Below are 22906 nucleotides of genomic sequence, written 5' to 3' on the forward strand. Positions count from 1 at the left end.
ATGAAACTTCCGTATCCTTTCATGAAAACCGCAGGATAATCAAATAATCATCCATTGGTTATTTAAAAACCCACATTCTCAAGTTGCCTATTCAAGGCTTCACACATAATGCAAATTATTAACCCCTAATTACACAAGTATTCTCGGTAGGCTAAAGAAGTTTCGAAGGCCTTAAGGGCATTGAAAGGTAGCTTGACATGCTGTCACACCCACTGTTTTCACTTGTCAGTCACACAGTGGCAGTGTTTTGTGCCGTGTCACCTGTTTTTGAGTCTGAAAATGGTTTCACTGTGTGATTCAGGAAGCAGCTGTTCACCCAATGAAACAAACTAAAGAAACACATGAATTAGAAAGATTCGGTGCAACCTCACCAGGCCTATATGCAGATAATACTGATACAGGATATGTTTAAATATACTGAAGTTCATTCTTGAACATAGGGAACAGTATTTGTGCCAAAATGACCTCATCTCAAATGACCACTTACTAGCATACTACTATAGATTCAGTACAGTACCACAGGCAGTGTATGCTACATCAAAGTATTATAGGGATTTATTTCCATATGTGTGACCCGAAGTGCTAGCTTGGATTTCAAAACTAGCTCTCAGTAAAATTAATTGTTTTTCTGAATGTACTTTAATGTCGGCCCCATCATGCTGAAAGTGAAATTCAACAAATACCAAGAGAATTGCTGTCGACGGCGGGTGATGGGAAAAACATGATATGCCTAGCTCTACTCAACCCTGCCCTAGATAGAGGCTCTGCAAAATAACTCATGAGTTTTAATGATAAAGTGGTAGTGAGTGCAACATGGGAAAGTAAGAGCTTTGCTTTCTATGTAAATCAAGCTGGAAGAGTTTTAATTTGGATGCCTCCTGTATGGGTACTGTAAGTATCCCAGGAGATGCAGCAGATCTCTGGCGGGTCATAACTTGGACTAAATGGCAGCTCCAGGTGGTTATAATATCAGCACCCTACATCTATCAACACACTCAAAGATGTGACTTTAATGTGGGCGCTGCATTTAAGTGGTTTACCGATGTAGAAAAAAGAGTGTGTTTGCACCTTTTCCTCTACGCACACACACACACACACACACACACACACACACACACACACACACACACACACACACACACACACACGCACGCACTCTCCATGTCTGCCCCACAGTGTCATCTGAAGTCCAGCCAGAGGTCTATCCAACAAGCCAGTTTGTACCCGTGATGTTTGTCCCATCCAAACCTGAGCAGCTGTTAAGAGACTAAACTCCTCACTCAGCTCTCAGCAGAAGTGGAACACAGTGGCTGTTGAGCTGTTCCCTAATACCCTTATGATTCATACTCGTTCTGTTCACTTTCCCAGGATGCAGCTCTGCATGCCTCGCTGTGATGTGGTCCTTGCCCTCGCCAACATTATATCAGTGGATTACTCATCCTTCCACTGGGGCAACATACCGCGTTATGTGTGCGTGTGTGGTGTGTGTGTGGCTGTGCAGTGTTGATTGGTCAAACAGTAATGGCTTGTTTTTTGAAGTGCTACTGTAGAACAAGCAAGAGCAACACAGTGCTGCTGTTGTTACAGAACGGTAACGGTTTGTTGAGCATTTCGGTGTTTTAAGTGTTAAAACATGCAAGTAGCTGAAACCATTAATCAGTTGACCCAGAAATGGATTAACAGAACATTTTAATTTAACAAGATTGATAATCAAATAATTGTTTGTTCATCACGCACAACTGTGATATATTTGCTGATCATTGTACATAGAATATGGGTTTTGAATTGTTTGTAGCAAAAGGGGAGATTGCGACCACATTTGGTAGGCTACTGAACTGATGACACTAATCTTTGGTGCCCAAGATCTTCTGTGCTCCCTGTTGAAAAAGTGATCATCAAACGTCTGGTTTTATTCAACGAACAAAACTCAAGTGTATTAATAGTGATATAAAAGAGAGAAAAGCTAAAATGCAACGCCATAAAAAAAAAAGATGCCTCACCAACTTTTCTTAGAATAGAGCGATAGAGAATAGAGAATTGGCTGCCTCCGGAAACTTTTGTAACTTTCTAAAGAAAACAGTCCACTGTCCACGTCTGCTTCACACAGTGATTGGCCAACTGTGTGGAGGTAAGAAAGTAAGCAGTCTTTGGACTCTGCTCTTCTTGTATTCCTCTCGCACCTACTAACGTCACTAGCTTGTGTAAGAACGAGTGAACCACCATAAATCCTTTAGAGTGAAGATAGTGTGCACCGTTATTCTGATGTTGAAATGATTATCTCTCTCTGCCGACAGGATTTTCACCCCACCTTTGAGTGTAGGCTCTTGTGCCTTCAGACGTGATCGGAGACAGTCAAACGTTGGACCACCTGCCAAGCACTTCAGTTAAAGCATACTGTCACCCTAAGAGATAGAAGCAAACCAAGAAAAGGGAAATGTTTTATCACTGAATGGTTATTACTTTAGAGTCCAGTTCTCTTCACAGGTGCATACTTGGACCTCCTTGACACATTCCCCTTCCCAGTGTGTTTTTTGATTAGCAGCGTTGCATGAAAGCTGCCCCGGTCACTGAATGGCCTCCTCAGTGGAATTTACCAGCTACTATCTAATCAGGTTTTCTCATTCTGCCAGATGTTAACTATTCATCAACCACGCAGTTGATGACGAAACAGTATCATCTCCCCAAAGCTTTATAGTGCAACTTATCGCCTTTAGACATTTTTATTGTTCGGTCTTTGTCTCAATACGCAGCTGACCCTTCGGTCAACCCTGAGTTAAGACAATACAGAGTTATTAAGATGAGGTGTTTACAACATCATGCGTGTCACTGCCCTCAGGATATATGCTGCTCTACTTTAAGTATCTTGTGTGTAGTTTATGGCGAAATGTCTTTTATCTTAACTGACTGTGAAATTGGCTTAGTGTGACTTCTCAGAGAATTATGACAAAGGCCCAGTTTCGAAATTATGTCAAAGTGATCTTATCTTTACATAAATGTGTGTGCCTACCAAGTGTTCGGTTGCTTATGCACACCAAGGGAAATCACAGCAATATTGTGTAAGTAAGGAAAGAAATAAAGAAAGGTACTTCTAACAAATGCAAAGGCAGACAAAAGGTAGTTTTTAATATCTCGAGTGAGCCCAGCTGCAGGCCAAAAAAAATTAGCTCTTTTATGTAATTGGTGCTGTGGGTCTTCATATAATTGTGTTACTTATATTTTGCACACTCTGTTTACTCATATATGAAGTTTGGTTGGCAGGGTGTTTGGTGGTTTTTGTGCATTGTTGTCAGTTTTGGTCGGTGGTCTGTATCCATGCCAGCTGGAATGAAAGCCAACACAGAGTGTCCTATCTTGTTTGCCACAGAGTGTGAATTGAAGAGTTAGCAAGCTATCTGGACAGAGAGGTGCGAAGAGGAACCCTGCCGACAGCAACAAACACCACACTCTCCAAAGTTCACAGGACTGCAAAAAATCACGTATCCTGTAAAATAGTCTGTCAGGACGACTTTGTAGAAATAATGTACGCAGAATGGGAAAGGGTAAAGAAACAATGAGGGTGGTGTTAGAGCAGACAATGAGAGAAAGGTCAGTGGTCTGAATGCTTGAAGGGAGAAGACGGTGAAATTTCAGCTTTAGACTTTGGTTTCATGCGTCTTCTGAATGACCACAAACTCGGTCTGTCTTACCATTCTGTGTACAGCCTGTGCTAAGCAGATAAACAGATAAATCACATTTTTGTTACTCACTGGGTGAGACTGTAGGTTCATATATTTACGTTGGTATATTAATTTGTCTGACTGATTGTGGGAGTGTGTTTGTATACATGAACTACAGTCATACACAGTTAAACTTCGCATTATTGGGGCAACTCTACAGCCCCTCTGCCCCCCCCTCTCCTCAAACCCTGTTCCAACTTGTACTAATGTGGACGTTATGTAGCAGAGGGCCAGTTCTCAGAAATCTTGTCCTTCCCTTTCCTCCTCCGGCTATGACAACACAGTTCATTCTCCACAGTCAACTCTTACCTACTCTCTCTCTCACACACACAAGCACAAGTTTGTCTTTATCTCCTTGTGAGGACACTCATTCACATAGTGCATTCCCTAGCCCCTTACCTTTTCCCTAATTATCATAACTACATGCCTAAACCTAACCCATACCCTAAACTGAACCTAAATCCAATTCTAACCTCAACCATAACAATGAATCTTAACCCTGAAATTGCCCTGGTTCTCTCAAAGATGGAAAGAAATGCCTGCACGCACACACACACACACACACACACACACACACACACACACACACACACACACACACACACACACACACACACACACACACACACATTTAGGGTTAGAAGCCGAGTTTCAGAATAAAAATTACATCGTACATCATGTTCTGAGTCACTTAACAAAACATGCCGTAATGTAAAGCAGCTGTAAACTACAGTTGGCACCAGGCCTGTACCTCATCAAAAGTAAATTATCCTTACAACACATCCACCAATACTCAATGGGATGAAAACGTTTCTTGAATACATTCTATCCAACTGATACTTTATAATGTGTTTGAAAGGCCTGAAGGGCCATGTTATATAACTTAATATAAAGTATCACATGCATATACTGTACTGTACCTCTCACATTACACATCATTATCTTCTTTTTTTTTCTATCTGGCTGCAGACTACCTGGCAAAGCACGGCCGCCTCAGTGAACTGGAGGCCAGGAGGAAGTTTTGGCAGATCCTGTCGGCGGTGGAATATTGTCACAACCGCAACATCGTCCACAGGGACCTGAAGGCAGAGAATCTGCTGCTGGACGGCCATATGAACATCAAAATTGCAGGTACCATTATGATGCTGCACAGCAAGACTCATAAACGTATTCACGATTGATAAATACATGTCTGTATGGAATTAGGGCTTTAACGAATGCTTTGAAGCTTCGTTTGTTGCTGTGTACACTCTATTTTTTTTTAAGTCACGTTGCGGGTACTTACTCCTCCTACTCCACCCCGCTGGTCACCTCTGTGTTGCTCATGCTGCCAATGTTTTGTCGGTTTGCGTCCAGTGGAGAGGAAGAGGGGGTACCTGCACTGTAACTTGCTCTCCTCCGCCACTCTCTATTGGACCATCACCCCCACCTGACCCCCCACCACGAAGCTTTAAATAGGTTCAAATAATTGCTGCCAAAGCTTTAAAGCCCAAAAAAAGGTATTTGGGACAGCCCTATATGGAATCATTAAGTTTTGATCCATTGCCTTTCATGATCTCAGTGCCGATGTAGTCCAGAAATGTCTTAACTACCTGCCTGGACCATTTGCACAGTGTTGAGAAGTGGTCGGAAGCTGCATGTGAGATAGCTGTTGGCTGAGGGATGTCACTACAGACGTCTTCTAAAGGCTTGTGCCACCTATTCAGAACGGATCAAAGGAAGTCAAGTTTGGGGTCCCCAGTGACCCCCAGCTTTAATCCTGAGGAGGAAACATTAAAGATTGAGGACAAGAAGAAGAACATAGCCAGAGGCAGAGATTTGTGTCTAAGCTGGAGGTCTGTACTACAAGCTTCAAAGTGTGATTATTAAGCAACTGGCATTTAGAGCTAGCTAGTGAGAATATCACCCTACCGCTGTGTTCCAGAGTGGAGGGAGGGAGGGGGGCAGTAGGAGGGAATGACTGTGGCGGAAGAGAAGAGTATCAGTCTAATTGGAGGAGAAGAGGAGGTGATGAAATAGATTGGCTACTTTGGAGAAAGGGTAGCAGATGAGAGGATGAAGAAAGAATGATAAGGAGCAGTGCATTGCAGGGTGGCAGGGTTGCAGCTTTGACAATGCTCTGAAAGTGGCCAAGGTTTATCTAAGGCTTAATTCAGAGCTGATACTAAAATCCATCTAAGGTGAGCTGATAACATGAGGACAGCTAAAAATACAGGTGTGAAAAGAAACCGGACACACTGAGTGTGAGTGTGTGCTTCAGGGAAAAAATAGGACTCTTTTCCTCAAAGGACTTCACATTAAAGACTCCACATAGTAAAATAAAATCAGTGTCTATTGGTCTGATAAATGATACTACTTTTGTCCAGTGAACAATTCATACACAGCTTAACCAGTGTTAAGTGGCTTTTGTTTGTTCTTAATGGTGCATTCTTCAGATAAGGACAAATTAGTCTCAGCTGGATGATAACTGTTAGAGAACCGAGTGTTTCACCTGCATCACTCCAGCCACTGTTTCTCAGAAAGGTCCAAGATGATAAGCTGGAGATGTTATTACCACGGCAGTAATTTTCACAAACATGTCTGACTCACAGCCGATTGTCCGCACGGCAGATTAGATTTGAAGCAGGAAAACAATGAACAGAACATTACCTGGCTTGTGATTAGAGAAAACATCTCTGGGGAGGTCATCAGCAGCAAGGTACACTCTGTACTCCTTACCCTCAACATGTTCTGACAAGTTTGGTACATGACATATGAAGTTTAGACAAGTAAATATTTCAAATTCATACTGTACATGTGACAGACAGTCCTCACTCCAAATTTCTTCTCAGCATTAGTAATATTGATGTCAGTGCAGTGTTTAGCTCCGCCATCCATTCAGCCATGATGAAAAAATGTTTTGCTTTCCTTTTGTGTTCAGTCTGAGTAAGTCTGCATCTATGCTTGTGCGCAGACTAGTTCATTGTCTGCTCAAACTGTATGCTTGCACTCAGATGTATTGTTTTGTTTTGGGGGTTTTTGTGTGCAACAACCCTGTCAAAATTATCCAACCAATAGAGTGCCAGGTGTAGCGTTGACCAATGAAATGATCTCTGCCACCTTGTGGGTGCTTTCGTTTAACTTCTTAGAGCATCCCGTACAGGTGGTTACTCCTTAACCAGGTTCATCCACCCTTAAGGGCTTTATTGACTGTGCTTCTCCTTGCTTTCTTTATGACTTGACTTTGAATATGAAATATACACCAGTATTCACACTTTTTACTATAATAACTACATATAGTAGTGGCCATATAACACACAGACATCCTATCTGTGTGCTAGAGGAGAAAACAACATCTCCTTCATGACTCAGGAGCATACGAAATCTGTGTAGGGTCTATTTGAGTGTTAGTGTTGTAGAGTTTGAGGAAAAGCATTACATGAAATCAATAAATTGTGCTTTTGAATTGTAAGACCACACTCTTGAATAAAGATAGGAAAAAAGCCTCATATAATAGCTTGTTTTGTCAGACTAAAAGGGCCGGATTAACTAACCAGAGGGACCCTGGGCAAAAATGTGCTTTGGGCCCCTGTTGACTCCCCCCTCCCTTTTTTTCGCCCACGCTCTTTGCATTGTGTATGTATTCTGTATGTATTAGACACATTTTTATTCAGTTACAGGCTCCATGTAAGCTCATAATAAACTAAAACAATGAGGGCCTTAATGTTACATTTTAACTAAAGCCCCCCTGCAAGACATGCCCTCAGCGTTAAGTAATAATGCTGGTGTTGCCTTAAGGGTCCCATCGTTTAGTTAGGCATGTGCTTTAGCGGTACACACAGTACCAACAAATCAATTAAATTAGCACAAATGAATTTTCACCTCTGGAGCCTCTGCACAGTTGTCAGCTTTGCCCAGTTGATAATCCAGCCTTGCTGACCAACAGTCCAAAACCCAAATATGTCATTGTATTGGTATTGATGTAAAAGCAGCAACTCCACAGCTCTTGCCTTATCATCTAATCGATGCAGCACTTGTCTGCATATTCACATCCAGTCTGAGGTGTTTTTAATCTTCAAGGTTTTCCCCTTCAGTCTACTGATGCCTCCCTACTTTCTAAAGGCCACCTGTGGTCAGTCTGTATGAAGCTTTACTAGGCAGTGGTCAGTCAAAGAAAGGTCATGCTCATGGTGCCTACAGAGGAGAGGGGAACAGCAGCAGCGGGAGGTGCCCTTCATGTTTTCATTTCAAACAGCCCCTTTATGTGCAAGTTGACAGATTGAAGGGGATGGGAAGTAACAACAACACAAGACAGTTGCTGGATAAGAGGAGGAGGGCAGGCAGGATTTCTACGGTCAAAAAAAGGAAAAGTGGTTTAGCAGAACCACTCTCAAAAACAACATTTGATATGTCACACACTATTTAATATTTGCAAACTGTTTACATGCTATTACAACTTTGCAGGTACTTCACAAGTTTTCAAGTCATATCATTATAGGCCATTAACATTTTTATGGTTAATACCATCCACAGAAAGATGTCATTGGAAGTGTACCAAACCCTAAAGGTGTTTCATGCTCAATTAAATGATGTAGCAAGTACAAACAATCTCCAAATCGAGGGAACCTGCTGGAGAACGTGTCTAATTACATTTTGTAAACACAATGGATTCTGTAGTAAGCACAATGCATCAATGTGATGAAGTACCTCGATTTTTGTCAGGTACTGCATTCACTGAATAAGTCTAAAACAAACATGCCCATTGGGTTAATATATGTATAAACACTGAGCTTCAAAGTTCATTGACAGCAGTTTGCAAAACAATCACTGTTCAAGGCCCATTTAATAGCTGTTTTGGAGCTTTTGAACAGATCATGTAATCTTCATGTAATAAACAGTTATCTATATGTATTTATCAAAAGTTTGTTTAATACATCTCCACAATAAAATATGCAAAATATGCAGAGAGTATTATAAATAAATATCTACTAAATTTAAGATGTGAGGTGGAGTTGATTACAGGTTAAGGTAATTAGTAACAGAAAGGCTGTCTAATTTTTACTCTACACTAGTCACTATGGGCATGTGTGATAATGTGTGTGCAACCGAAGCGAAAGTAGAGAAGAGTCAGCAAGTCAGCAAAATGACTCAGTAACATCTGTTCTAGAGGAATACGTATCTAAACATGATCCTCCATAGGCTACTGGACATACCAGACCAATTACGTTTGTATTGAATCGAGCTAAGGTGTGTTATATCATATTTCATATTATATTATATTTCTTCATAATTTTAACTTTTCATTAGTAGGAGGAATTATGTTTTATGTCCTGTTTCAATTGTTACAGTCTTGCTTTAAACAGTGAAATGTCTCTTTTTGTAGGCTTGAAAGAGGCATATGTTTTGTGACCTGCAAGCACCCAAGGGTAGTGAAAGTGAAAGGAAAGAAGAAAGTGACAACAAGTGAGCATGATGACAGAGAAGATACAAGAAAAGAAAGGAAGGATGAATGCAGGGCAGTTCATCCTGAGCCATATGTTGATGCTTTACCTCATTATTGGAAATAACACAGTAACATTTTTGACTGCTGGATGTGTCCTCTTACTGCAGCATGATGATGCCACTTATACACTTAACATGTGTACACACACACACACACACACACACACACACACACACACACACACACACTCTCACTTTCTCTCTCTCATACACAGTTTATAAGCTGTTAGCTGGAGTGTATTCCAGTGTGACATGTTTAGGCTAATATTATGCTAATACTGTTGTGCGCAACACACACACACACTCTCTCTCTCTCACACACACACACACACACACACACACACACACCCCGCCCTTCCCATTGAGCTGTGAGTGTTAGTACCCTGCAGCGTGCTGGAGCATTTGACGTCAACCAGTCTGCTCAGTATTCAGCTCCATGAAATGGGTCACAGCTTCTGACGATAAACCAACTGCACCGCTCTGCCTGCATCTCACATCTCACCTTCACAGCAGAATCAGGCAGTAAACATACTTGTAATAAACCCCACTGTGGCGCTTTACCCTCCACTTTATTTCTCCACACCTACCTGTACTGCAATTGAATACATGCACTCACACACAGTCACGCAATTGATATTATCTTTTTTTTTTGTCTTGTTTGGTAATTGGAGGTTGCACTGTGCTATCACATGTGTTTTCCAGTGCTGTTTGAAATGATCCTTTACCTTTTTGTTTGATTTCTAGTCATGATGCAGTCTAGAGTCCTCATTCTTCATTACTGATATTCTATATTCCCAAATTTAGTGTTGAAATGGTTAGTTTGTGACAGAAAAAATATCAACAATCAACTATTTGTATAATCAAATAATCATTTAACTTATTTATCCAGCAAAAATACCATATATTACATTATACAGTACACATTATTATATAACTACATTGATGACACTCTTGGCTCAAAGAAATGTCACAATTTTCTCACATTTTATCGTCTGCGGAGCATATTCAGTGGCCACATGACACGGAAGCTAGAAACATTTTCTGGCATATGCGCCAACCGAGCAATTCTTATAGGACTGAATGGTCCAGTGTCCAGCTCTTATAATACATCCATTAACTTTTTTTTGGAGCTGTCATGATGTCCATCTTTATATAGTCAGTGTTCTTAAAATGATTTACAGATTAGTTGATAATTTAAAATAGTTTTTATCTGCAGCCACACCCAATTTACAATCTGCGTGGATGTTTTAAAGATGTTGTAGATTGTTTCCTGTTAATTGTAAAATGTCTTAATACAGAACAGAGCAAAGAAAAAGGAACTGCTTACACACTATGTATCTTGCTCTCTCACACTGCTTAGTGTGTGTGCGTGTGCATGTGCGTGTGCGTGGACCCACATCACCTCCAGCCCCATTATGTAAGCCATTTTTTTAATCAGTGTTATTTATTTGTTTTGCAAAACATATTTTCAGTTTATGTAACCGTAAAAGGTTGGGGAAGGAGGGTTAAGTGAGTCTGACTGTATGCTCCTTTAGCTGTCAGGTCCCATGACAACGTTACAGCGTCGTGCTCACAATAAACTTAACAAAGCATGATTTTTTCCCCCCCTTAATCATTATTTATTTACTTGTTTTGATTAACAAGTCAATCAATTTAAATATATTTTAAAAATGCCCATGTTCTTTCTGAAAACAATGTTATTAATGTTATGGAGCAGAGAAAGGGAGCAAATCCACAAATCTGAGCTACAACCTGCAAATATTAACAATTTGTTTCTTGATACATGACTCAGATTTTTAAATCACTTATCAAAATAGTCATTGATAATATTTCTGTCATTGTCATCCAGAAGCACCTGTAGCAAGTCTTGTGAAACCAAATGAGGAAAGGAGACAAAGGATCAGTAACTGGAGAAAAAGTTTGAGAAAGAGGGAGGTGGGATTAGAGGGAGGGAGAATGATACAGCCTAACAGAAAAAAGGGTTGGCTGAGTGATTGCAGGCACGCAAGATGGCTCAGTGTGATTTGGCAGATATTACTGCAACTCTTAGTTGGATTTTAATGAAAGGCAGACGTGCACTTCTCAGCGTTTTGTGTGTGTTTGTGGAAGTGTGTGTTAGATTTCCCTGTCTTGCTCCTTTAAATGTTTTATTCACTCTAAAGACAACCGGTAAGCAGAAAGCCTTTGATGACCTCATGTCAGTCTTCAGGGGAGGTTACCTCATAAAAATGCCCGTTTCCTCAACACAGAAATATGTGGATCACATATGACGTTATGCAAAACCTGCAGACCCCATGAAACACTTAGAAACACTCGATCACAGTCAGTTTGAACAATGTAAGACCACTTAAGTACATACTTCACCGCTGCTTTATTCACCATGTCCCTGAACCACTTCCCTTTTTACAATTACAAGAAATACTTATATTTTGAGAGTACTGTTTTGCACAACCTGCTCTTCACCACGTGGTCCATTATCAAAATAGATTCCTTCTTCTTTTTACATTTTACTATAAAGTGTGATATGAACTTTTCTCCCGTCCCACTAACTTCTGCTGTTTTGTCTTGTGCAGATTTTGGATTTGGGAACTTCTTCCAGCCCGGGGAGCCTCTGGCCACATGGTGCGGCAGCCCACCCTACGCTGCTCCCGAGGTCTTCGAGGGCCAACAGTATGAGGGCCCGCAGCTGGACATCTGGGTAAGAGGAGTGATGGCATACAATGAAAATTGTACCATAATATTTTAATTTATTTATTCAAGGATTGAACTTACATGTCAATCTATTTGCTTTAACAGGTTTTTGTGCAACATTAAATTCACCATGCTACAAGTTTATGCAACTCATTTTTTTATATTTTATATATATATATAAAATATTAAAAAATGAGTTTTATATATATTTATATATATATATATATATATATGTTAATGTTGGGAAGTCAGCAGCTTTTGTTCCCAACCTATGGTTCTGTAGGGAATGTGGAGTGTCATTTTCCAACCACAGTTCATAACCTGCTCTACATTATATTGCAATCATTTCCATTTGTGTGTGCATGTGAGCGATGTATGTGCGTGAATGTAAGTTTTTGAATGGAAATAATAATAATATTTACATCCAGACACCAGTATTAGTCTATAAACTGATTGTTGCTCTCCTGCCCTGACCCTGCTCTGTGTGTATTTATATTTTAATGTCACCAGAGTATGGGGGTGGTGCTGTATGTGCTGGTGTGTGGTGCGTTACCCTTTGATGGGCCCACTTTGCCGGTGCTCCGACAGCGAGTCCTAGAAGGAAGGTTTCGGATCCCCTACTTCATGACTGAAGGTAAGACAAGACAAACTCATTCTTTTCTTAGATGGACCCTCAGTACCTCACATTCTTGTAAATGTACATGGCTGCAGTGTTTTTATTAGACACCTGTCTGCATTTCTTATCATGGTACATATTCAAACTCAAGTGAAAATGGCACACAAATTCCTGTGAAGGACCATCATGCCACTCAGATGAATAGATCACACTTATTCCTATTTGAGTCACCATACTGTTGAATGTTCACTGGCAGACTCTCTTGTGGTTTCAACCAGTCAGGTTGTAATTTCATTAACGAGACAGCATTACACTCCTTTGAGGGGGATATAGTGGGAGACACTCTGTCATTGTCCTCTGTAATGTGTGTGTCCGTGTGTGTATGCGGGCTGCAGAGTGAGGTTGGCTAACCGTCTCAAAGCAGTCCTGCTGTTAGCGGCTGTGCTAGCTAGCTGGCAGCAGATTAAGTCCAGAGCTGGAGCTGTTTATGTAACCTGGGGAAGAGCCAGTGGAGCCTTCCAGCAGCTTGCTTGCCTGTCTGTCTCTCTGAAGAGACTCTCCCCTGTCTGCATGTGTGTCTGTTTGCCTCTCTATCTGTCTGTCTGTCTGACTCATGCTCTCTGTCAGTGAGACATCTTCCTGTCCGTCTGTGGCCCTGTCTGTTTGTCTTGCCTTGTTTCTCTATATCCCATCTGCAGTCTGTAGCACTTTCTCCACAGGGGGTGTGGCGAGAGAGTCGACCAGATTTTTTCCCCCTCTTTTTTTCAGGACCTTGAAACAATTAATACGTAAGGGGAATGTAGGAGTGTAACGTCATCTCCGTGGCCAGACTGACACTCAAACTCGCCTCCCCACCCCCAGTCCAGCCCTTGTTCCCTGAACAAGAAGAACAGAGTGTGCTATTTGCTCCATCCAGAAACAGTCCATCTCTCACCGGCCAATGCTGTGGTACACAGCGCAGCCTAGCACGGCACAGTTAACTCTCACTAGAACATCTCAACATTGTGAACGTTGTGATCTATCTTGATCCTCCTTATTCCGTAGCTCATAGATGATGTCATATGTCTCGCCTACAGTATTGCACAGGACTTGTAGATAGTAGTACAGTAGTAGTATCCAGATAAACAAATAACTTGATACCCGAGTCTATATCCTTTAATGTGGATGTCTAACCCTATTTGCAGATATTTGTCGCGGACTACAGAATGTTTTGTCAAATTATTGTTATGGCCTGTCAGAAAATTGTAAAAAGTGCTTATCACAAGTACCTAGACCCTGAACTTATGTATGACCAACCCAAAGATGTTCCATTACAATGATATAAAACAGAGAAAAGCAGCAAATATTTGAAATTTGCGGTTCAAATGGTTAACTGATGAGGAAAATAGTTGCAGATTATTTTTCTTTTGATTGACAAATCAGATAATCAACTAAAACTTTGCTGTGTGAAGCTGAGCCACTTTGACTTGTGTTGCTATTGAAGTTTCTTTTCTTTTCTGTCTTGTGTTGCAGTAATTTGTAAATGTATGCAACATTTGAACACCTTGACTTGCTGTTTGCAGTGCATTTCATCTATAAATGTCTACTCATAGGATTTTGTTCACGTTCAGTTTACATCGGATATATTTTATATTTATTAGTTATAGTCTGATTTTTATGTTTCTGTGTGTTTTCTATATGAACAACATATATGAAATAGTGTTGAATGACCAACAAAAAGCAGTGCCTGCTCTCTGCCCTTACTTCTCACAGCAGTGTGCAGTTCTCCATCATTGGGGAACTTGGTGCAACTCTACACCAGTGGGAGATTGCAAGTGTTAACTGGGATGGTTCTGTGGTTGAGTCATGGTGGTGTAATGTACTGGCTAAGAACGGTGTGTCAATCAATCAGCCAGCCAGCCAGCCAGCCGGCCAGCTAGACAGTTATACAGTGTCGGGCCCTTACATAGTCCAACCTTCCCTGGTGGATAGACGCTTTGAGAAATGTGCTCAGCTTCAACTGTTGTTATAAACACGACTGTAGCAACGAGTAGAGCCTGAGTAACTTTTGAGTCAAACAAACTGTAGTGGATTACAATGTATTTGAAGCTGATTTTAACTGTACGAGCTGCTAGAATGCCACAGCATGAGGTAAAATTGCTGTGAGGGGCACATTGGTTGTGCACATAATGGAGAAAAATGTTGGCTGAACCACCAGGCACAGGATACAAAATATGTGATGTAAAGCAAGCGTTAGTAGATCAGCAGGGCAACTGGGAAGAATGTGCAGCAGGGAGTTCAGGTTGACAGCTGGGTCCTTGGGCTCTCTGTTATGAACTGCTGAGGTCTCCCTCCTAATGTTGACTGCACACAGGATATCTGTAGACACTGGTTGAGCAGGAGAATAAAGGAAGGAGGTGAGAAAATAATTTAAAAATGACGCAATATTTAACAAAAATAATAAAGAGAGATAGGAATCTAGTATGCTTTGTTCTGAGGTTTCTGAAGCACTTCAGATTGAAATCTCAAGGTAGTGATTGATAAAATTCAAGAACATACTCTGACGAAGCATCAAAAATCTAGGAGGGAATGAATCACTACAGGGCTTATTTGTTGCAAACACACCTGTTTTGCTTTAAGAGCATAGCAGCAGGGTATATGGGTAAGGATGCCGTGTGGCAGGCAGGAATGTAGTACAGACAGTAGGGGCGCAGTAAGGCCAAAGCGGCAACACCAGGGGAACTGTAATCCTGTTAAGAACCCAGCTGTGTCTGACGTCAAACTCATTTAGCCATTAACTAGAGGTGAGGAGCTCTCATTAGGAGGGGAGGAAAGTAGAAAAAGGGTGTAGAGACGCTGTTCAGAAGTGGCGGCAGAAAAAACTAAGAAAAGAAATGAGCAGATTTTAAGCTCCTTCATGTTATTTCTGCCCCACTTGATCCGGGCGTCTTTGAAAAGGACATGACGATTTGTGGCTTAATTTGCCTCACCATAACTTATACAAGTGCTCAGCATTTTCAAACATTAACAACCTCTTCCTTTTATAAAAAGGGGTAATCTGAAATATGAAACACTATAAAAACCTTGTCACATCCTCTCGTTTTTCTTTTTACTCCCTCCCAGACTGTGAGCATCTGATCCGCAGGATGTTGGTTCTGGATCCATCAAAGCGCCTGTCTGTGGCCCAGATCAAAGAGCACAAGTGGATGACTCTAGATGTTCCAGTGCAGCGGCCTGTTCTGTACCAACAGCCAGTGTCTACCGAGGGCGAGGGCGGCGTGGGGGAGTACAGCGAGCAGGTCCTTCGGCTGATGCACAGCCTTGGCATTGATCAGCACAAGACTATAGAGGTGAGGACTGAGCTAGAGGGGAAAAGCTTGATTCATATATTCAGTAGGAGTATAAAGAAGAGAGGTTTAAATGTCAGAATGCATGTGCAGAAAACTTCTTCCTCCATGTTAATCTGTGCAGTTTGATTGAACAACATGCAAATAGATACAAGTAGGATAAAAACATATGGTGTAAATACATGCTTCTTTTTTATTTATCTGTTTTAGCTCCACTAGATGCCACTCAATTCTACACACTGAACCTTTAAGTCATCCAAATTTAGGGAAATGGCTTCAGCTAACATCATTTATGTTGTCTGTCATCGTTCAGTCTTTGCAGAACAAAAGCTACAACCACTTTGCTGCTATCTATTACCTGCTGGTGGAGCGGCTCAAGGCCCATCGCTGCAGCTTCCCCGTCGAACAGAGGCTCGACGCCCGCCAACGACGGCCCAGCACCATCGCAGAGCAGACCGTCGTCAAGGTAACCGTGGGGCGTCAGGGCAACGATGGGGTTCTGAATAATGCACACTGAGATTACCATCCATGCCTCCCTGATCAAAGCTGCGTTATTCACACTTGCACCCAAGAACAAACAAATGGACAGACGTGGCCCTTTCATTACTCTGTCCAGCCGGGTTCTGTCTTCACCTGCACTCTCCTAGTATATTCCACCCAGCCTTGATCTTATGCATCTCCCTCAGTTACATTATTCATTATTTTCTTTTCTTTGGCCCTCTCTCTCTCTTCTTACCGACACTGTGCAATTTGTCTTTCATTTCCCCTCACTACCTACCATCTGGCTTTCCTGTCTTGCTGCTAAATGTGAATTATAAAGTTAAATTCACTGCAGCCCAATTTTGACATAATTGCATAATTATCAAGGATGTTGTTAGGTATCAGCCACGAATGGCAGGTTTTTTGATGTAATGTCAAAAATACTCTATTTTTCTCCCTCTCTGCAGTCAACCAGTGGTTCAGCCCAGGTGGGTTTGCTCCCACAGGGCGTTCGCCTGTTGCGATCCCCTGCTGTGCCCCAAACCTCTTCCGATGCTTTCACTTTCCCTCAGACTGCATGTCCTCTGGAGCAGAATTTTATGGTGGAGGACGTCAACACACCCAAAGTAGGTTCAACACTAGTATCAGCAGTCTGAGGCTTCAATGACAAGAATGTCCTTTTGTTTGTGTGTCCTGTCTGTGTGTTCGTCCTTTATCCTCATATGATGGCTCGCTCACATCCGGCTTTTTGGTTATGGAAGTTGTAGTTATTGCAGTAATCAGCCTGCACAACTATGTCCTGAAAAATGATCCCGATAAGCTTGACAGTGATTCGCTATGATAAGCGTACCCACTCACTGTGAATCAGAAATGTGTGCGTGTGTAAGTGTGCACATCAGATACCTCTGAGGTTTTGAGCATTGGCTTGCCCCATCAACCTGCCAGAGTGCAGCTGACTTGTTCTCTTATGTAAGCTCTCAGCCAGCACTCACATCAGACAGGACAGCTGCCTGTCCTGCACAGATCTTAGGCAGACTCACACATACACACACACACACACACACCGTGTGTTCATTCTTTCTATGTTCTGTGCCAACCAACAACCTTTTCCCCCAGGCCTGTTGATGAGCTGACCAGCTCTTACAGAACACAGACACCAGTGGTCTGAGTTGACGGCCTCAAGCTCCTGCAGGGCTACACACACACACACACACACACACACACACACACACACACACACACACACACACACACACACACACACACACACACACAAAGACATACATGCTGTATCATTCTTCAAGGTTTCTTTTCCATCCCAACCCTGTCCTGTTTCCAGTAAAGAGTGATGTGTGTGTGCATGCACAGTGTTTGTACGTGTCTGTGGTGAGCAGAGCAGGGCAGAGAGACTGAGTGCGTGTTATCTGCGTGAATGGAGCCCGGTTATGTAAGCGGTCCTGTGATGATGTGACCTAATGTGAAGCTGAGTGAACACACATGGACAGGAAGCTGCTGTGCTGCTCCAGCGATCTCACCACCATGACTTCCTACCCATCAGCCAACAGCTCATCTTTTCTTTTTTTCTTCTCATTCATTTCTATTCTTTTACTTTTTTCTTTTTTATCTAAACTTCTCTTCTTCATCCTGTAGCTTCTAACCGTATCACCCACACTCTTTTTCATCATCTATTTCCCAATGTCGTTTTCCACCATTTGTCCCCCATGCACATGTGTGTGTGTGTGCGTGCGTGCCTGTTGAGTAACAGCATTCCTATCCCAGCACACTACAGAAAGCAGATGGGGAATTGGGCAAAGTTGCTCTTTCTAGACCAACACCAGGCTTTCCAGTTACTGCGGCAACTCATGCAGATGATCTTTGTCTGCGTGTGTGTATGTGTGTGAATTTATGTCTGTATGTGTGTGTCAGTCACATAGCACTTACAGTCAAAGCTAACTTCCTGGCCCTGCATTCCTTTATCCACACCCTCCACCTCTAGGCCAACACACACAGCCCTGTATGTAGTAACACACACACACACACACACACACACACACACACACACACACACACACACACACACACACACACTCACACTCTCAGTATGAGGCCAGCTGTGGTGTGTGGAGGGAAAACAGGAGGAGGAGAGTACCTAATGGAGCCCTGATTCACAGTATGGTGGTCGCCTTCTATCCATCCGTTTGGTCTAGTGCAAATGATGGATTTTTGTGTGCGTGTGTGTCTAAGATGCTTGATATGCCTAACAACTTTCATTTGTCTCAACATGTTAATGGGTCTCTGTTTCTTCAGTGTGGAGCCACCAGTATTGAATGTATAGTTATTGTTTTGTCTCTGTCGCTCCCTCCTCCCCCCTCCCTTCCTAGGTGAACGGCTGCCTGCTGGACCCCCTGCCTCCCCCCACTGTCCTCCGCAAGTCCTCTACCTCGTCGCCTAGCAACATGATGGAGACATCGATCGATGAGGGCATTGAGACCGAGGAGCCCGACACAGACGATGATCCAACCCACATGCTCTCGGCCTATCAGACGACCCGTTTTGGCCAACGGCGACACACCCTCTCTGAGGTCACCAACCAGCCAGGGACTTCAAATCAAGGTGCAATGTCACCTGATCAAACACACGTCTAGACTAGACTATGTAACATACACATAATGCTAAAATTGCTGTTTTTCCAGAAATCCCCAGTGAACAAAAAACAATTCTCTGTTCTTTGTCCCCCAGGTAAATTATTTGCTCTAGGACACAACCCCTCTATGGGTAGCATGGACTCTGACATGGGCTATGACATGGGCTCCATGCATAGTGACGTCAGTCTACTGGAGGACGCCCCGTCTCTTAGTGAAGTGGTACCGACCAACAGCTCTGCTTCTGGCGTCACCGCGACGCCTTTCTTGAGCGCTCGGCCTGCCAACCCAGCAATGGCCGCCCTGACCTCTCAGCACAGGGAGACGCACAACCGCTCACCCATTAGCTTCAGAGAAGGACGCCGGGCTTCCGACACCTCGCTCACCCAAGGTCAGAGCCACTGGTGTTCATTCATTTTTTTCTCTCCTTCATATCTATTCATCTTCTCTTTCAAATGACACTTCTCTAAACATGTGCATTCAGGCTACACTGGCTGAATGAGTTCAGTATCTTCCTCCATTTGAGGGTCAACCTCAATATGCAGTCACAAGACAGTTTGGTGTGTCTGATCATCACCATACTGTGCTCCGTCTGCACCATTGAATACAGAGTTCAGACATGAATGTATGCGTGTATGTATGCGTGTCTGTGATATATTGAAAATAAGCTAGAAGTGGAAGTACACAAGGTTGATGGAGAGGAGTGCTTTGAAATCTTTGAGACATAAAAAAGCATCAATTAAATGCCAGATCAGACACATCTCCTGAAGCCCAGTCACTATGAGCTGCAGAGAGTTTGATGTATAAAGTGTCCTGGTGCATACAGTACATCAGAGGCTCCAGTAGCACTAGAGCACCAGTCAAGAGGAAGAAGAGCTCTGATTCTCATGACACAGACGCAACACCCCTGCTGCAGCTGCTCTCTCACACCCCTGTACATGCAGAGACGCACACACGTATATAAATATATATGTATGTACTGCCTTCTGGATAAAAGTGTCTCATTCTCACCCTCTCATTTGCTCCCCTTCCTCTCTTTCACACACTTTTTTCCCCCCGTCTCTTCTCCTCTCTTCCCTTCTCTCATCCTCTCCAGTCCCTCCGATGACTACGGCGGTGATGATTCATGTTATGAATCACAGACAGATATTTGAAGGTTTCAGCCCACATATCTTTCCCTCTTCCCCTTTCTGTCCCTCTCTTTTTCACTCATTCTCCCTCTACCTATCTGTCGCTCACTTATTTTCTTTCTCTTTTCAGTTTCAGTCTGTGGCAGGCAGGATTTGTCTCTACTCAACATCAGAGAGCCAAAATAAAAAGAGGGAATGTTGAACAACCTCAGTCTATCTCTCTATTTGTTCCTTTACCGTGACATTATTCTGTGCCTGCTCGTTATACATTGCTCGTTTTTTAGCCACGTAGAAACAATAATTATAGCTTGAAAATGAGCCCTGTTTCCCAAACTCTACATTGACAACCTGTGTCCTCCCAGTTGGTATTTGCAGTTATTTACTTATTTATTTTTTGTAATCCTCTTTGGAAAGCGTTAATGCAGTGGATTCTTTTGCGTCAGACTGCTGACTCTGGTTTTACATAACTCCCACCATCACGGTGAGTCAGGTCCTATCGTTCGCAGCCACAGTTCGTCACTACTGGATGGGTCTTATTAGAGCTACACAGATACTTTCGTATGTGAACGCACAAACACGACCACAACAGCTCCTGACGTACATCGAAAAGGGGAGATGAAAAGTGGTATCTAGTCAATCAGTTTGCTGACATCAGTGAGGATTTAGCCTGACGTTCTAAAACAAGATAAAGCCTTTCACATACTTTTTCAAAGGAAGAAGTCATTCTGAACAGCTGTGAAAATCAATAGTGACTCTGTTTTTTCTGGATTTATTGTTCTCTCAGGTTTGGTTGCGTTCCGGCAGCACCTACAGAACTTGGCGAGGACCAAAGGCATCCTGGAGCTGAACAAAGTCCAGATGCTAGTGGAGCAGATGGGCTCTGGGGAAGGGGCTGTCATGGGCCCCCTGGGACCACAGCACCACTTGCACAACCTCCTGGAGGTCAGTCGTCGTACATAATTACACAAAAACTCACACATCCTACACTCAACCCCATTCAAGATCTTTCTTTTTCCAAACCGGTTCTCAGCCTCAGTCCCTCGCCTATCCTCACCTCATGTCGCCTAGAAAAAGAGGAAAAAAACGGGCACCCAGGCTGTTGTGTAACCCCAGGAGAGGCAGCCAACTGTGGCTTGTTTACTGTCTCCCATCCCCCTGGGGCCTGGAGCCTAGGCCAAAGTGAATGCAGCCATTGTTGAATTCAGTCAGACTTACCCTTAGTAGTGACTGGCACTCAATAGGCCCAAGCTGAAATCACACACAGAGATGGGCACACACAACCACTAATACACCCACAGACACACTACAAGGGAACCATTTGAGGAAAGATTCTTACGCTTCCATGTAAAAAAAACAATATACAAAAACAGTAGTAAAAGCAGATGAGATCTAGTTGTTTTCTTTTTGTCCATATCTCATAATGCAATAAAGCAGCTCTTTGCTGGTTATGATACTGGGGCCCCATCATCCTTTTAATTTGCTTTCATTTCATTTCACTAATGTGTAATCCCTATGATACATGCCATTTAGAGAAAGGCATCTGGCTGATCAGACACCACACAGGCATTTGAGCAGGAGACAGCATGGATAATCCAGTTAGACCAGACGATGAAGCACCCAGACCCTGACACAGCTTTATTAACCTACAGGAGAGGGGAACTGTGATGTGTGCACCCTTGAGCAGGCGTGTATATGGGCACAAACTTCCCCTGCTCTAACACATCGTGCTTCATGTGTTTGTTTGAAGGGTGAAGCATCCAAGCAGCAGGAGGGCCTAGCTTTATACCAAGGTGGGCCGCAGCCACCTCTCCTGTCCCGCAGGCAGAGTTTGGAGACACAGTACCTCACTCATAGGCTACAGGTACAGTCTAACGCCGGATACACTCATGTTGTGACTCAAACTACATGTACTGGTTTATACAAGTTTATACATGTTACAGACCTGTCTTATCAAACCAAATTGACGCTTTGCGTAACATTCAGTGATATCATTTGGAAATTCAACGGTTATCACCTCTGCCATGATGCAACAATGATGAAACTGTTTTCAGCTGGTTACCATGGTAATTATCCTGAATACAGTCATCAGTACCAATCTCTCTTGTGCCCACAAGGCCAGCGTCTTGGTTAACAGTCCTGCTAGCTGCCAACATTTCTGTAAGGAGAATCCTCGAAGTTTAGAGCAACAGCTACAGGAGCACAGGTAAATCAATGCAGTAAATGTCACACATTTTGTTTTTTATTTTTTATTTTTTGTTCTTACAGTTTATAAAACATAATTACGGTGTTCCCGTCTTGTGTTCATTTTGCTGTGATGGCCTCCCTCTTCTGGAAATCTGCAATCAGACCTAAAGAGCATTTGCAAATAAATGAAAAAAGAGCAGAGTTGCCATTTTGTTTTTAAAAAATGATAAAAGAAATATATAATTCAAGAGTTATTACCTCTGTAAATGTACTTACAACAGTTTGTGAAGCTACATTTTCCCCATCCACGCTTGTCGCCATTTTTCTGTCACTATTTTTCATGAATGTAGCAAAGTAGCGAGCTGGCTATGTGGGACAATGACATCCCCATTTATAATCTGATTCTACCGATTGACTGTTTCTGCAACTGGTGGAAACAGCCGTTTATGGTCAAAACACAAATCACTGAACTAATCAGAGATGTGGGCGGTGATTCAAAGATCTGGAATGAGGCGATTAATCCCCAAACCACATAAATATCATGTTTGAATGCAGAGTTTTGGTTTCCTATTTCCATTTTCATTCTAAATTTTGTCCATGCTGCTGATTTGCCCATACATAAGATTTTGTTCGTAGTGAG

At 42.5% G+C, this 22906-nt stretch overlaps 1 protein-coding gene across 2 annotated transcripts in view; it reads left to right on the forward strand.

Moving 5' to 3' along the window:
- sik2b (salt-inducible kinase 2b) overlaps positions 1-22906 on the forward strand; it is a 43354-nt gene that overhangs the window by 15328 nt on the left and 5120 nt on the right. The window contains exons 4-14 of one of the 2 annotated variants that reach the window (XM_062419808.1): positions 4686-4847; positions 11771-11895; positions 12399-12522; positions 15607-15833; positions 16144-16296; positions 16778-16936; positions 18692-18923; positions 19050-19343; positions 20867-21024; positions 21830-21943; positions 22197-22285. In XM_062419808.1, coding sequence (XP_062275792.1) covers positions 4686-4847; positions 11771-11895; positions 12399-12522; positions 15607-15833; positions 16144-16296; positions 16778-16936; positions 18692-18923; positions 19050-19343; positions 20867-21024; positions 21830-21943; positions 22197-22285 — 1837 coding nt within the window. The remainder of the gene's footprint in view (positions 1-4685; positions 4848-11770; positions 11896-12398; positions 12523-15606; positions 15834-16143; positions 16297-16777; positions 16937-18691; positions 18924-19049; positions 19344-20866; positions 21025-21829; positions 21944-22196; positions 22286-22906) is intronic. The other variant, XM_062419809.1, reaches the window with a different exon arrangement.

Source organism: Scomber scombrus, chromosome 5 (assembly GCF_963691925.1).
Source record: "Scomber scombrus chromosome 5, fScoSco1.1, whole genome shotgun sequence".
Classification (NCBI taxonomy): domain Eukaryota; kingdom Metazoa; phylum Chordata; class Actinopteri; order Scombriformes; family Scombridae; genus Scomber; species Scomber scombrus.